The sequence below is a fragment of the Geotrypetes seraphini genome, chromosome 1 (genome assembly GCF_902459505.1).
Source record: "Geotrypetes seraphini chromosome 1, aGeoSer1.1, whole genome shotgun sequence".
Classification (NCBI taxonomy): Eukaryota; Metazoa; Chordata; class Amphibia; order Gymnophiona; family Dermophiidae; genus Geotrypetes; species Geotrypetes seraphini.
Genome location: NC_047084.1, coordinates 81,452,755 through 81,468,542, shown reverse-complemented (window position 1 = coordinate 81,468,542; position 15,788 = coordinate 81,452,755). Strand labels below are relative to the sequence as shown.

The window sequence follows — 15,788 nt, the reverse complement described above, 5'->3', positions numbered from 1 at the left end:
GCACTCAGAGAAACTGAAGGGAGATAGGTTCAAATCAAATGCAAGGAAGTTTTTCTTCACCCAAAGGGTCGTGGACAAATGGAATGCGCTCCCGGAGGAAGTGATCCGGCAGAGTACAGTACAGGGATTCAAACAGAGATTGGACAGATTCCTGAGGGAAAAGGGGATTGTGGGGTACTGAGGGAGGTGCTGGGGTGTTGCATAAGTATAGACAGCTCACCAGGTCGTGCAGGTGCAAGGCCGGAGGGTTAGGACATTGATGGGAAGATACGACTTCGATGAGAAACCTAGGGGGCAAGGGGGCCCCTTCTGGTGATTAAGGTAGGTCATGACCTGTTGGGCCGCCGCGGGGGCGGACTGCTGGGCGGGATGGACCTCTGGTCTGACCCGGCAGAGGCACTGCTTATGTTCTTATGTTCCATTCGACTGCCGGGGCAGGCCGCAGCCCGTGGGCTTCGACTTTGTGGCGGCTATTTTTCCTCCTATGTCCCGGCCAGCAACGGGCTTCAAGAAGTGTAGCCAGTGCAAGCGTGCTATTTCCCTCACGGACCCACACCGTTGGTGCCTCAAGTGCCTTGGGCCGGACCATCAACCGAAGTCGTGCAAGCGCTGTGCTACTCAACCTCAAGCCCTTAAATGTCGTCAGATTTTAGTGGAGAAGCTTTTCGGGATGGATTCTTCGACCACTTCCCAACTTCGAAAGCGGTCTCTGTCCCACCTTCGTCCAAGGGTCCTTCTGCCTCCACTACTCAGACTTCGAGCTTCATCAGACCTTCTTCGTTTGCAGCGGCTCTTACCTCGACTATACCTGCTGTATCTTCCCCTGCATCCTCAGGTCAGATAGCTCAGCAGAAGGTTCCAGCGGTGGTAATCAAGGTGGCCAAGACTTCCAAGTCGAAGCAAATTTCCACTGCCTCTGTGGAACCTGCAACCAAAGCAGGTGGTCCGGTTTCAGACGTGGATCCATCCTTGCCGGCTTCTTTCCAAACCATGTTAGAGAAGCAATTCATTCAGTTCCTCACTAATATGGGACCGAAGCTTGCTACTCTAATCCAGCCTGGACATTCTGCAGACTCCCGCGAGGTCGAGCCTCTTCCTATGCCTCCGGCTGAGACTACATACTCTATGCAGGGAGCAGAGTCTCTATGAGTGTCTGGTCTGGCATCTATGCATGTGAAGCAAGGAGCAGATTCTTTGCAAGTGCTTCGACAGGAATCCTCACAATCCATACAAGGAGCAGAGTCTTTGGGAATGCCTAGAGGTTCCTCCATCAAGCCTTCTGAGCTTCGATCCATAGCTTCTAGCCCTATCCATTCATTGGTAGCAACGTCTGCTTCCAGCCTTTTTTAAAATCCTGCTATGCCAACCACTTTTTTACTTTTTTACTGTGTACTCTAGCAACGAATTCCAGAGTTCAATTGTACTACATACACTCAAGTCAAAAGGCAAAGTCTCCTCGATCTTCGCGATCTGCTTCCAAGCACCACTCTCACCAACAATCAAGGCCTTCCTCGAGGCATACCTCTTCTTCCATAGAGCGTCCTTCCACTAAGCTTCGATCTATGCCTTCCAGCTTTACTAAACCACCAACTCCTCGATCGAGATCCCCGCTTCCAGACCTCGAGGACTCAACGGTTTCTATTGCTTCGTCCAAGTCTCCTTTGTCTTGTGATGCCTAGTTTCCTGCCGAAGCTTCATCTTTGACCTAAGCTGCCTCAACGTCCGAGTCCTTCTCAAGGCAAGGCATTAGCAGATCAGCTATCTTTCTCTTTTCTTCGTCAGATGGCTGCTGACCTGGACCTTCAATTGGATGCTGGTTCTAAATACTCTAAAGAGTACCTCGAAGTCATGCATCTTCCTCAACCTCCTGCAGTCACTTAAGCTTCCTCTTCACAAGCTTTTGTCTCAGATTTTTACACGATGCCTGGAGACTCCTTATGCAATTTCTGCTGTTCCAGGCAAGTTGGACTCCAGGTATAAAACTCTACATTGCAAAGGATTTGAGAATTCGCAGTTGTCTCGCCAATCCTTACTTGTGGAGTCCTCCTTGAAAAGGTCCCATCCTTCCAAAGTTTATGCTACCGTTCCTCCTGGAAGGGAAAACTATGGACAAGTTTGGACGCCACCTCTACCAAAATGCCATGATGTCCTCTAAAGTCCTAAATTACAATTTCTATTTTGTTACTTATTTCAAGTTCCTCATTGATCTTTTTCCTAAATTTCTCAGTTATCTAGATACTCAAAAGCACTTCGAATTTCAAGAGGTCATAGCTACTCTGTCACAACTCAGATTACATCTACTTCAGTCTTATGATGCCTTTGAGTTGTCCGCCAAGGCGACTGCTTGTTCTGTAGCAATGCGCCGCCTAGCCTGGCTTTGTACCATTGACATGGACCCTAATCTTCAGGACCGCTTGGCTAATGTTCCTTTTGCAGGCAATGACCTCTTTGAATCTATCGAGGCAACCACCAAGAAATTGTCTGAACATGAAAAATCCTTTGCTTCTATTGGCAGACCAAAGCCCAAACCAGCTCCTGGCAAGCCTGCATGCCCTCCTCCAATTTTCCAGAGGCATTTTACTCAGAGAGCTCCCTCCTCTTAAGAAACAGCAGAATCAGAAGCTACAGAAATCTCAACCTTCTGCTGCACCTAAGGTTACGCAGCGTTTTTGACTTTTTAAAACAGCATATCCTCCACCATTCTGTCTCTGACCTCTCTTTCCCCTATTGAAGGTCATCTCCATCATTTTTACCACCGATGGGAGACCATCACTTCCGACCTCTGGGTGCTGTCAATCATCAGGGAAGGATACTATCTTCATTTCACTCAGGTTCCACCAGACCTTCCTCCAAGAGAATCCTTCCAGTCCATCCCGGACCACCCTTCTTCTTCAGGAAGCTCAAGCTCTGTTTTGTCTCCGTTCCATTGAATCAGTTCCTTTGGAACAGCAGAACAGGGGGTTTTACTCCCGTTATTTCCTTGTTCCAAAGAAGACGAGTGATCTGTGACCCATTCTGGAGCTCAGGGCTCTCAACAAATTTTTAGTCAAGGAAAAATTTCAAATGTTGCCCCTGGCATCCCTTTATCCCCTTCTCAATCAGAACGACTGGTTATGCTCTCTGGATCTCAAGGAGGCCTATACTCATATTCCCATTCATCCGGCCTCCCGGCAATATCTCAGATTTCGGGTGGGGAATCTGCATTATCAATACAGAGTGCTGCCCTTTGGCCTGGCTTCCTCTCCCAGAGTATTCACCAAGTGCCTGGTGGTGGTAGCGGCAGCTCTAAGGAACCATGGTCTTCAAGTAGTTCCCTACCTAGACGACTGGCTCAAAGATTCAACATCTCAGGGGGTTATTGTAGCCGACTACGTGGTTCCTACAAAGTTTGGGATTCAAAATCAACTTTCCCAAATCACAAACCCTTTCAGAATCTACAATTCATAGGAGCTGTTCTGGACACTATCCAACTCAGAGCATTCCTTCTGCAACCACGTCTGGAAGCTCTCCTTCAACTTTGTCATACAGTGTCTTCCTGCTTTTCCATCTCAGCGAGACACATGATGTTGGTACTGGATCACATGGCCTCCACGGTACACATGACTCCTTTTGTCCGACTTCACCTCAGAATTCCTCAGTGGACCCTGGCATCTCAGCAGACGCAGGTTTGCGACCCACTGCAGTCACTCCTTCATTGAGACAGTTTCTCCGCTGTTGGATGCTCTCTTCCAATCTCTCCAGAGGCTTGCTATTTCAAACGCCCCCCCATCAGAAGGTCCTCACAACAGATTCCTTGACCTATGTTTGGAGCGCTCATCTCAATGGATTCCGTACTCAAGGCCACTGGACCAGTACGGATCGTCAGTGTCACATCAATCTGTTGGAACTCAAGAGCGATCTTCAAGGTTCTCAAAGCTTATCAACATCTTCTTCATGACAAGGTAGTCCTCATTCGGATGGATAACCAAGTTACCATGTACTATGTCAACAAACAGGGAGGGACGGGATCTTCCTCCCTTTGTCAAGAAGCTCTGAAGGTTTGGGACTGGGCAATTCGTCACAACACCTTCCTCAAAGCCGTCTACATCCAAGGGACGAAAAATTGCTTGGCGGACAATTTGAGTCGTCTTCTGCAACCTCATGAATGGACACTCCATTCCTCGCCTCTTTATCATGTTTTTTCACAGTGGGGAACGCCTCAGATAGATCTCTTTGCAGCTCCCCACAACAACAAACTGCCTCAGTTTTGCTCCAGGATATATTCTCCTCATTGCCTCGAGGCAGATGCTTTTCTTCTGGAATGGACGAATCTCTTCCTGTACGCATTCCCTCCATTCCCTCTCATTCTCAAGACTCTTGTAAAGTTGAAGAACGATCATGCCACCATGATTCTGATTGCTCCTCAGTGGCCGAGACAACCTTGGTACTCCCTTCTACTTCAACTCAGCAGCAGGGAGCCATTTCTTCTACCAGTTTTTCCATCTCTGCTTATACAGAGTCAGGGATCTCTGCTTCATCCCAACCTGCAGTCTCTACACCTGATAGCTTGGTACCTCTCAACATAACTCTTCAGTTTTCTCAACCTGTAAGAGATATTTTAGAGGCTTCTAGGAATCCTACCACTAGACAATACTATCACCAAAAATGGACAAAATTTTCTACGTAGTGTTTTTCTCACAATAAGGAGCTTCAACATTCCTCCTTATCTTCTGTTTTAGATTACCTTTTGCACTTATCCGCCTCTGGCCTCAAGTCTACATCGATCCGAGTCCATCTCAGTGCAATTGCTGCTTTTTATCAGCCTATTGAAGGGAAACCCCTCTCTGCTCATCTGGTGGTTTCCAGATTCATGAAAGGACTTTTCAGTGCCCAACCTCCTCTCAAACCGCCTCCTGTGGTATGGGACCTCAATGTTGTTCTTGCTCAATTGATGAAGCCTCCATTTGAACCAATGTCTACGGCTCATCTGAAGTATCTCATTTGGAAAGTGGTGTTTCTCATTAACCTCACTTCTGCTTGAAGTCAGTGAGCTGCAAGCTTTAGTTGCTGATCTACCTTTCACTGTTTTCCTTCATGACTAGGTGAATTTCATCTCAACCAATCCATTGTTCTTCCAGGGTTCTTTCCAAAGCCTCATTCTCATCCTGGAGAATCAGCTCTTCATACTCTGGACTGTAAACGTGCTTTGGCCTTCTATTTGGAACGCAGCAAACCACACAGAACTGCTCCTCAACTTTTTGTCTCCTTTGATCCAAACAAGTTGGGACATCCAATCTAAGCGTACCATCTCCAACTGGATGGCTGCTTGTATCTCATTCTGCTATGCCCAGGCTGGATTACACATAAAGAGTAGAGTCACAGCCCATAAAGTCAGAGCAATGGCAGCTTCAGTAGCTTTCCTTAGATCTACATCTATTGAGGAAATTTACAAAGCTGCTACTTGGTCCTTGGTTCATACTTTCACTTCTCACTATTGTCTGGATGTTTTCTCCACACGGGATGGCCATTTTGGTCAGACAGAATTACAAAATTTATTCTCCTAATTTGCCAACGCTCCCACCATCCCATTCTGGTTAGCTTTGAGGTCACCCATATGTGAGAATAGGCTGCCTGCTTGTCCTGGGATAAAGCACAGTTACTTACAGTAACAGGTGTTATCCAGGGACAGCAGGCAGCTAGTCTCACAACCCACCCACCTCCCCTGGTTGGCTTCTCTGCTAGCTATCTGAACTGAGGAGATGCGCCCTGCGCTGGGCGGGAAGGCACTCGCGCATGCGTGGTGCGGCTGACTTGAAACTTCTAGTTTCTACAAGCAAGTCTGCTTGTGAGGCTTCCGCATCCAGGCTCCGTTGATGACATCACCCATATGTGAGAATAGCTGCCTGCTGTCCCTGGATAACATCTGTTACGGTAAGTAACTGTGCTATGTGGCTTACTTAGGTATGTCATAAGAACATAAGCTGTGCCTCTGCTGGGTCAGACCAGAGGTCCATCATGCCCAGCAGTCTGCTCACGCAGCGGCTCATCAGGTCCAGGATCTGTATAGTAGCCCTCTATCTATCAAAAGATTTATTTAAATGGATGCAAACAATTCAAAATATGGCTGTCCATCTAATCTATTCTTTAAAATTTTCCGATCACATTACCTCTTTATTACATGAATTTTTACACTGGTTACCAATAGAACACATGTGTCAAACACAAGTCCCATGGGCCGAATCTGGCTCACCTGGCCATTTTATGTGGCTCGCAATAGTACTCCCTACCTTGAGTCTTGGTCCAGGAACTTCCCCTTCTCATGGCCCGGCCCCAAGGTCTGGGTGGTCCTCATAGCCCATGTTTTCTCTCCATGCCGGCCTGATGCCGCCCTCACATTGTCATGCTGAAAAATCTGCTGGCCTTGGCAGTAATTCAGCAATGTTGCTCGCGGCTCCCCTTCCTGGTTTCCATCTGCCATGGTCCACACAGAGGAAAAAGGAAGTTGTGTCATTGGAGACAGACCACGACAGACGGGAAAGCAGGAAGGGGAGCCACGGTCAACATTGCTGAATCACTGCCGTGGCCGGCAGATTTTTCAGCGTGACAGAAGGTGAAGGTGACATTGAACCGGCGCAGAGAGAAGAGGAAGGACATGCTGGGCCGAGGAAGCCTCCTGGACTTTTTTTTTTTAAGTACGAAGGGGCAGGGTATCAAAAGCAGTGCCAGATTGGGCATGGGGGAAAGCTTATGGGGCCAGAAACAGAGAAGAGAGATAGATGGTGGGTAATGGTTTGAAGGGAGAGAAATTGGACCTGGGGTAGTGTAGGGGAAGATGGAAAGAGATACTTGGAGGGAGGCAGGCAAGCGGGGGAGAGATGGAATGGTGGCAGTTGGAAAGAGAAAGGGATAGAAGTTGGATCCGAGGATGGAAGGGAGGGAGAAATGTTAGGCCTGGGGGAGAGAGATGCAGCATCTTTTTTTTATTTTTTTTTTCTTCCATCTCATTTTTCAGCATCAAGGGGGGAGGGAAGAAGAACAGAAAAGAGAGGGAGCAAAATGTTGGACCTTGGGGAGAGAGGAGGAGAGATATAACGGAGAGTAGATAGAAGAAAATAGGATGCTGGGAAAGGAGTGAGATGGGAAGTGGGAGAGCTAGGGACTGAGAGAAGATGGAGAATTGAGAGGTAGCTGAAATTTTAAAAAGAAGGGTGAGAAAGGGCAAGATTTGAGTGGGCAGAGGCAAAAAAGAAAAGGTTAAAAAAGCTGAATGGGAAAAATCAATACATTGGAGACAGGCATAAGGAAGGAATGGAACAAAGAGAAGAGGAGAAAAAAAATGGACAGCAGACACTGGAAAGAGAATTAGTAGAAAATTGACAAAAAAGCAGCAAGAGAAACTGGGACCAAGATGACCAGACAACAAAAGGTAGAAAAAATAATTTTATTTTCCATTTTGTGATTACAATGTCAGATTTGAAATGTGTATCCTGTCAAGAGCTGATGTTAGACAGCAAGTATGAACTAGGACCTAAAAGAGAGAGGAAAAGTATTTTTTATTTATTTTGTTTACACCATAGAGCCAGTGTGGGGTTGGAGAGGTTAACCCTATACTTCTACTAAGACTAACCCCCAGTTACCCCCTTTTACAAAGGTGCATTAGACGTTTTAGCGCACGCTAAATATACATGCATGCTAACGCGTCCATAGACTAACATGGACACGTTAGCGTTTAGCGCACTTAAATGCATAGCGCGCCTTTGTAAAAGGACCACAACTTAGCCTGTGTTTTAGATTTTGGCCCCTTATGTGATTGAGTTTGACACCCCTCAATAGAAGCTCATATTTTGTCTAAGCTAGCTTTCCTAATCATTAAGGTCCTTCATGGTTTAAGCCCACAGTATTTAATACAGCTGATCTGCAGATTGGTTGTTACTAGATTATGGGCTCCTTTTACTAAGCTGCGTTAGGGCATTAATGCGTGGAATAGCATACACGCTAGACCTTAACGCCAGCCTTGAGTTGGCATTAGTTCTAGCCACATAGCTCACAGTATTATCCTGCATGCGCTAAAAACGCTAGCGCACCTTAGTAAAAGGAGCCCTATATCTTATTTGTCATCTTAATTTTCTATCTTTGCCAAGCTTTAGGAATGCGTAATAAGAGTTTTTCAGTCCTCTTTTTATTATTTACCTCTACTTTTTGGCCAGCTCTTCCAATAGAGATAAATCTTTGCTGACTTTCAATTGCTATAAGAAGACAGTAACAACTTATTAAATAAGTTGTCAATTTATTTATTTATTGCATGATAATGTATACATAGTTTTGTATTCTAAAATATGTTAATTTTCCTAGATCCATTTATCTTAATGTTATCCGCTTAGAACCTTTAGGCAAAAGTGGAATACAAGATAGGTAATTGTACTTATCATTTCTATGCCATTATTAGATATACCCAGTGCTGTATACAAATTATACAAGAGACAGTCCCTAGTATAGCAATCTTCTGAACTTGTATATGTCTATGGAAGTGGTCCTACAGTAACCACTAAGACCAAAGGCTTATCTCAATAGTGGCATTCTGATAAAACAATGCCAAAGTGGAATATATATTTTATATATACTGATGATAATAATTAGTGAAATGACACACAATAAATACTACTTAGATTAAACTAAAGATCTAATCTAATCTTTAGATTTTTATACCAAGTCTTCTTCCAAATGGAAGCTCAATTCGGTTTACATAAAGATACTTAACATATTTAGATCGGATCTAATTAGCAACTATACAAAGATTATTTTTAACAGAATCCACAGCGTTGATAAAGATCTATTAAAAAGATATAGCAATGCATAAAATAAAAATAGATATCTGAATATAGATTCTGTTAACTAAAGAAAAGAATACTGACGGCTAATAAAACGTGCCTCTCTGAATTTGGCAGAAGTAAAGTATCTAAGGGCTCCTTTTATCAAGCCGCGCTAGCGGTTTAACGCTCGTAATAGCACACATTAAACCGCCGGCTGCGCTAGCCACTACCGCCTCCTCTTGAGCAGGTGGTAGTTTTTGGCCAGCGTGGGGGTTAGTGCATGATGAAACGTCACACGCGTTAACCCCGCTAGCGCGGATCGATAAAAGGAGCCCTAAGATCCCCCAACCATAGGAATAAACCCCCAAATTCTCACCCTAACCATGCTTTTAGCAGTCCTCTTAATGAGCAGTATACAGAGAGGTTCAGAACTTAGATGGCATAGAGAGACAGTCTGTCTTCAGAGCTCTCTCCTCACGCCAAAACTCTTTTCTTTCTTTGTTCGCACAAAGAGTAGTCTCGGACTTTGGTCCACTGTCCTCAGGTGACTGTCTTGTCCCAATCAGATCACATATTCCTCCTGTCCAGGAGATAAAAAGCAGGTCTGGAGAACAATTAATCAGGTACATGTTGATTCAGATACCCCCTTTATGCTGGCACCGACCAAGGAGACTTACAAATCTTATCTCATACTTGTCTCATTGGTATGCCAGTGTCCTTCTGATGACAGTAGGAATGTAGATTCAGGTAACAGAGAGGCAACCATGACAGTGTGGGTCAGGCCTAGTCAGAGTTCGGTTCATAGGCCTGAGTTGCATAAAAGTTGACACACCGGGAATACCCCTGCAGATAATTATAGAATTATCCTCAAATTTGTATTTGTATTTATTTATTTATTTCCCGCCTTTCCCAAGGTGGGTCACAATGGAGCACATACAAACAGAATCACATACAGTACAACAAAGTGAACATGAATAAAACATAACAGTGATAATGTAAAGCTTCCTAAAATTACAAAGAGGCTACCAGTGCCTCGCATCTCAAAACTATAACTAAAGTCCCATATTTCATCTTACACAAGAGGTGTTTCTTCAACATTTTAACTACCCAAACATGCGCACTAAAAAGCTTAGCGCACCTTTGTAAAAGAGGTGGTTAGTCGGCCTTCTATACCCAGAAATTCAGTGCCTGAGCTTGACATGGTCTGGCATTGAATTTCCAGGTTTAATGCCAGCGGGGGTCAACAAAACGCTAATTTTCACATAACAATTTTCAGATGAATATCGGGCCCTACCTTCATACTTGTGAACTCTGCCCTTGCTCTGCTTCTATATAATAATTTATTTCTTATATACCGCTATACCGTGAAGTTCGAAGCGATTTACAATAAAGATATATTTGACAGTACATGGGATAGAAACGGTTTACAATAAAGATACGTTTAGTCAGTACATGGGATGCAAGTGGTACGCTGACCAGTGAAACATGTGCTGTCTTGTCACTGTGTACTTTTCCTCGAGTTTTACAACAGACTATTATCCTGGTGTAACTCACTGCATGGTGTTGATTACAGCCAAAAATGAATTCGACTAACCCAACCTTCACTGAAACCTTTATCCTTCTACCTTAGGATTCCGTATTTTGAAACAAGTGCGGCTACTGGACAAAATGTGGAAAAGACTGTGGATATGCTCCTGGACTTAATCATGAAACGCATGGAACAGTGTGTAGACAAGACGCAAGTGTCCGAGACAGTTAATGGAGCAGCCTCCGGGAAACTAGATCCGGTGAAACCAGAAGAGAAGAAGTGTGCCTGTTAGATAATCAACTGAAACTGTGAGAACCTGATTTACAAAAAAAAAAAAAAAAAAAGGAACAGAAAATGGTTGACCAGCGACAAAATTCAAACATATCAGCCATGTTGGTTCAAATGTACAATCCTAAGATTCAGGTCTCTACAAGGTTTACTATGAATGAAAGGATACATTTCACCACCCTAAGGGAACCTTTTCCCTCTGCTGTAGCAGATTATGCTCATTATGATGTCATATCGGTGAAAAAAAAATACCACTGTATTAGTAATACCACTTGTCTTAGGTACTGTCCTACTAATGCAGCACAGCAAAAAAAAATACAAAGAGAGTATTTTGTAGATGTTGGTCCTTTTAGTCATGTGTAATTTATCAACTTCATAATTTGATGCGTGATGCATCGGGAGGAACAGAACCAATTAGCATGGTTATACAAGGGGGGAACTCCTCTGTGCTGCTACTTTTTCTTCTCTTTTTCAAGAAATTGTCTTAATTCTTGTACATAGAAAACAATGCTGTGATGACACTGAATGAATGACTCGCTGAAATGCTGTGTAGGTTTAGTGGGAGATGAAGTCTATTTTTCAGTGAAAATCAGGGAACTGTTCTCATAGCCTTGTTTCTGAATTCAAAAGTATGGTTATTGCTTCTTACCTCAAGGAGCATAATTTGTAGTAAAAAAAAAAACCAAACCCTGTGAATTATAGGTGCCAAGATTTGTGACCTCTTTAGGACTGTATTATATATTTATGTATATGAGAGCTCAGAAGACACTTAAAATCTTGAGTAAGCCATTGTGAGTGATCTGCTTTTAAATTTTACTAAATTAATTTATTGGCAGCCTATAGATTAGTTTGAGACATGAGATTTATTGGCACACTATATAGATTAGTTTGAGACATGAGATTTTGAGGACCAGTTCTTAGGCTTCTGCAGCTGGCATCACGATCATTGTGACAGGCTGTATGTTCAAGTAAATGGAACTGACATCCTGCTGTGGCTTTCTTCACAGTGTACTGTGAGATCTCAAGTTGGTCTTTATATACAGTATACCCCTGTGAATTTGTGGTTCCAATTTCGTGGACTCAGTCATTCGTGTCTTTTTCCTTGTGTGTTTTAAAACTAGAATGACTCCAGAGAAAGTCCCAGGGCTTACAGGAGACAGACTTAACAGCCAATGACAGACCGAAAAGTGAGCCAAAACTATTTACGGCTTGGTTTCCTGTGCTTAGCAGGATGAGGAAGTGAGAAATGCCAAACTCCCCCACCCCCCAGCACTGTTCTGCAGCCCTCTCCTGCCTCCGATCCCTGCATCCATTACATAACAGTATTTACGGTTTTTCAAAATTCGTGGGGTGCTCCAGGAATATAATCCCCCGTGAATTTCAGGGGAATACTGTAGTGGATTCGCAAACCTGACTAGTTGAGGTTTGAGGTGGGTGGTTTCATTGAAGTAGTTTTTTCCTCCCCACTCCCCCCAACAGCAGAAAAATTCATTGGTACAATTTTAAACTTGGGAACTGCTCCAATGAAACCACCTACCAAAAATCTTAACTACGGTAATCATATTGGGGAACCTACTATATAAAATCAAACTGAGGATCTTTTGAAGAACGGCTTGAAGAAAGCCACTGCACGATGACTGAAATGTTTGTTCTCCTTACTTGATAGTGGTGAGAATAAACACCTTATAAAGAACCTAAAAAACAAGAGGGAAAAGCCTCGGGAGTCCCAGTGCATAAACCACTTTCTTTATCTCATGCACTTCTTAGGGACTAATTTTTATTCATCGGCAAAAACCATCCTGATAATCCAAAAATTCACATATATTAACATTAATATTCACTGTGCATGCTGAGTGAATAAATATAAAAATAAGCAAGCGCGTAACTTGATTTTTCTTACTTGGACATGTTGAGATCTGGACAGCCACAACAAACACGAAGTAAAGTTCAGGGGACCTGTAGTTTGAGACTTTATTTTATACTTTGGCATCCCACCTCTCCCTCCCATCTAACAAAGTAGTCTCTAGTCTTTGAAAGCTTATCTCAATAAATTGGATAGCCTATAAGGTGCCACCTACCTCTGTCATTTTAAAATAAATCTATGACTCTGTCCTCTCAGAAGTGGCTTTTTTAGATACGAGACAGATTTATAGTCCCTATGTACTAAAGCTTGGCCAACAAGTTAAGACTATTTGGTGCATTCTGAAAATAATGTGTTATGTGGTAAGATTTTGGTCAGAACACTACGATAAGCTAGTCTGAGAAGACAGTGTATATGCAATGCACATAAATGAAGACACATCATATGCAAAAGAGTGTTGGAAGTGCATGCTAATTTGAAGGGGACACTTCTCCACATGCTATTTAGCATGAGTTCACTATCTGTTTTTTAATATTTGCCTTGGACATGGTATTAACTTTTACCTCATGGGATACTGAAAAGGCTGAGCTAACAGGATGCATTGAGGGTTAAAGATGGAGGACTTAGGGCTGCTGGGACAGCAGATTTGTAATACAGAGCAAGAGAGACAATGAAGAGAGGTAAGAGCAATGGAGAGTGAGGTGAAAGAAGAGATACTGGCATATGTTTGGAAACTTCAAAAATAATTCTGTACTTAATTTGTAGAAAACGATTCATTTCTAATCAAAAGGTCCACAGAGGACATTTATTTTAATATTGTTTAACATTTGAGAGGGCAATTCTCATGCTCTTGTACTTTGGAACAAAGATTGATGAGGGGATTCTGTAAACAGTGTTGAAAAAATTCAGCACTAAGTATTGTTCTATAAACAATGTATGCCTTATATAGAATAATGTTTGGCATGGCTCTCGCGCACTTAACTTTTGGGCCCTGGACTTATGCCTGTTGGAAACTTGGTGTAAATGCTGGCACCCAGGTTAGGTATGGTAAGGCAGTATTCTGTAATTCTGTGCACAACTTTTTGGAGCCTTCCTGACATGCCCCTGGCCACACCCCATTTTCCAAGACATGCTATGACAAGTGATGTGCCTTATAGAATAATGTGCAGCTAGTTACGTGTGCCAATCCTAATAAGAATTGCTGCTGCTGGGTCAGACCAGTGGTCCATCGTGCCCAGCAGTCCGCTCCCACGGTGGGCCCTAGGTCAAAGACCAGTGCCCTAACCGAGACCAGCCCTACATGCGTACGTTCCAGTTCCGCAGGAACTCATCTAACTTTGTCTTGAATCCCTGAAGGATGTTTTCCCCTATAACAGCCTCAGGAAGAGCATTCCAGTTTTCCACCACTCTGGGTGAAGAAGAATTTCCTTACGTTTGTACGGAATCTATCCCCTTTTAACTTTAGAGAGTACCCTCTCATTCTCCCTACCTTGGAGGGTGAACAACCTGTCTTTATCTAAGTCTATTCCCTTCATTATCTTGAAGGTCTCAATCATGTTCCCTCAGTCTCCTCTTTTCAAGGGAGAAAAAGCCCAGTTTCTCTAATCTCACTGTACGACAACTCCTCCAGCCCCTTAACCATTTTAGTCGCTCTTCTCTAGATCCTTTCGCATAGTACTGTGTCCTTCAAATATGGCGACCAGTACTGGACACAGTATAGATGCAATTAACTGCAACAATTGCTAGCACCCAATTATTGCTAGTTAATTAAGTTGAATGTGCAACATGGGCTGGCACCCAAATTTTGACACACAACTTTGAGCACCATATTTAGAATTATGGAATGAACATATATTTTATCCACATGCTTTACTCCAAGTCTTGAAGTGCATATGGTTTGTATTTTAACTTCAAAAATTACTTCGGGACAGAGTGCTTCTTTTGCCATATAAAGGAAGGCAATTTTCAGTCAACTCGTAATACAAATAATAGTTTTGAAAATTGTTCCCTGAAGATGGAATTTGTTTTCAAATAAATATTTTACTGCTGGAAAAGGTCTTTTCTAAAATTACCTCTCCAGGAAATTAATGCATTTATCACCTGTGTGTACTTGTAAGAGTAAATGGTAAGAGCAGAGACATTTCTAAGGGTTGGCTTTGCACTTGCACATGGAGTTTTGGAAATTCAAGCATACTTTGTGCATTCCAGCTGAATGTGTGTGCAGCTTTCAAAGCAGAGGTTCATGAGCACTTTTTGTTGTGAGAATCCATCGATGTACACACAGTGAAAATGTGCATCTATATTTTTTAGTAGAAAAACACTTCTACAAAGGTTAGATGTAAAATGTCTGATGGTATAATAAAGACAGAATGCAGGTTAAATGTTAGTTATCAATGGAGGAAAAAGCCTCAGAAATGGGCCCTCCCACCTCCACAATGGTAGAATAGCGGTGGTAAGGCGTTCACCTCACTGGCTCAAAAAACCTCCTTAAACTATAAAAACACTGCACTGTTGTAACGTTCAAAAGATGAATGTACTGAATGATAGATGAAACATCTTATCAACTTAACTTTAGATGATCGGTACACCGACGGTGGCCAGCGTTTCACTTTACAGCTACCTCAGGGTGTAACGTCTCCGATCAAAACTTATAAACGGACGCAACAAGCGCCTCAGTCATCCAAAAGATGACTTTTTTTATACATGTGCACCATTATATTCCCTTAAGAGCTAATTTGAAAGGCATTTCCGAGAGGTGAAATTGTTGGGGTTTTTTTTTATGAAAGTGTAATTATCTGTGCCTGCAATGAAGGCACGATTTCTTCCTCTTATGTTAATATTTTACAAAAAAGTATAGGTGCCTAAGTAGTCACGTGCTTGCCCTCTTAAATCAAGCACCTGCTATAAATTTACCCTCAGGGGGGGAGGGGGGACAACAGGGAGACAAACAGTCTCTCTTAATAAGTCATCGTTATTCTCACAGGGACCAACCAGGGAAGAAAAAAAACAAAACATTTAATGTAGGAAAAAACTTCTCTGGTCTGAGAACCACATTATATCAATAACATACAGTACATTGAGCACAAACTTTTGAAAGGGTGAAAACCACGCTGTCTTAGAAGAGAAGTTATTCAAAATGCCACTTAACTTATGTACACTGTCTCCTCGTGGCTCTCGCATCAAACAATGATTGTAATCTAAGCAGGTAATTTACATCGAAAGAGCTCTTCTAATCTCAATCTCAACAAGAGACTTTGGCCAAAAGGCCTGGTTTCATCAAAGTTCCACACCACTTTCCGCCTGCAGCATTTCAAATAAGAAA

General features: G+C 43.0%; 1 protein-coding gene across 3 annotated transcripts in view; it reads left to right on the top strand.

Annotated features, from left to right (window-relative positions):
* Positions 1 to 11,287, top strand: part of RAB27B (RAB27B, member RAS oncogene family) — a 128,761-nt gene extending 117,474 nt beyond the window's left edge. For all 3 annotated transcript variants that reach the window (XM_033934129.1, XM_033934150.1, XM_033934139.1), the window contains exon 6: positions 10,420 to 11,287. In XM_033934129.1, coding sequence (XP_033790020.1) covers positions 10,420 to 10,609 — 190 coding nt within the window. In that variant the 3' untranslated portion in view covers positions 10,610 to 11,287. The remainder of the gene's footprint in view (positions 1 to 10,419) is intronic.
* The last annotated feature ends 4,501 nt before the right edge of the window (positions 11,288 to 15,788 follow it).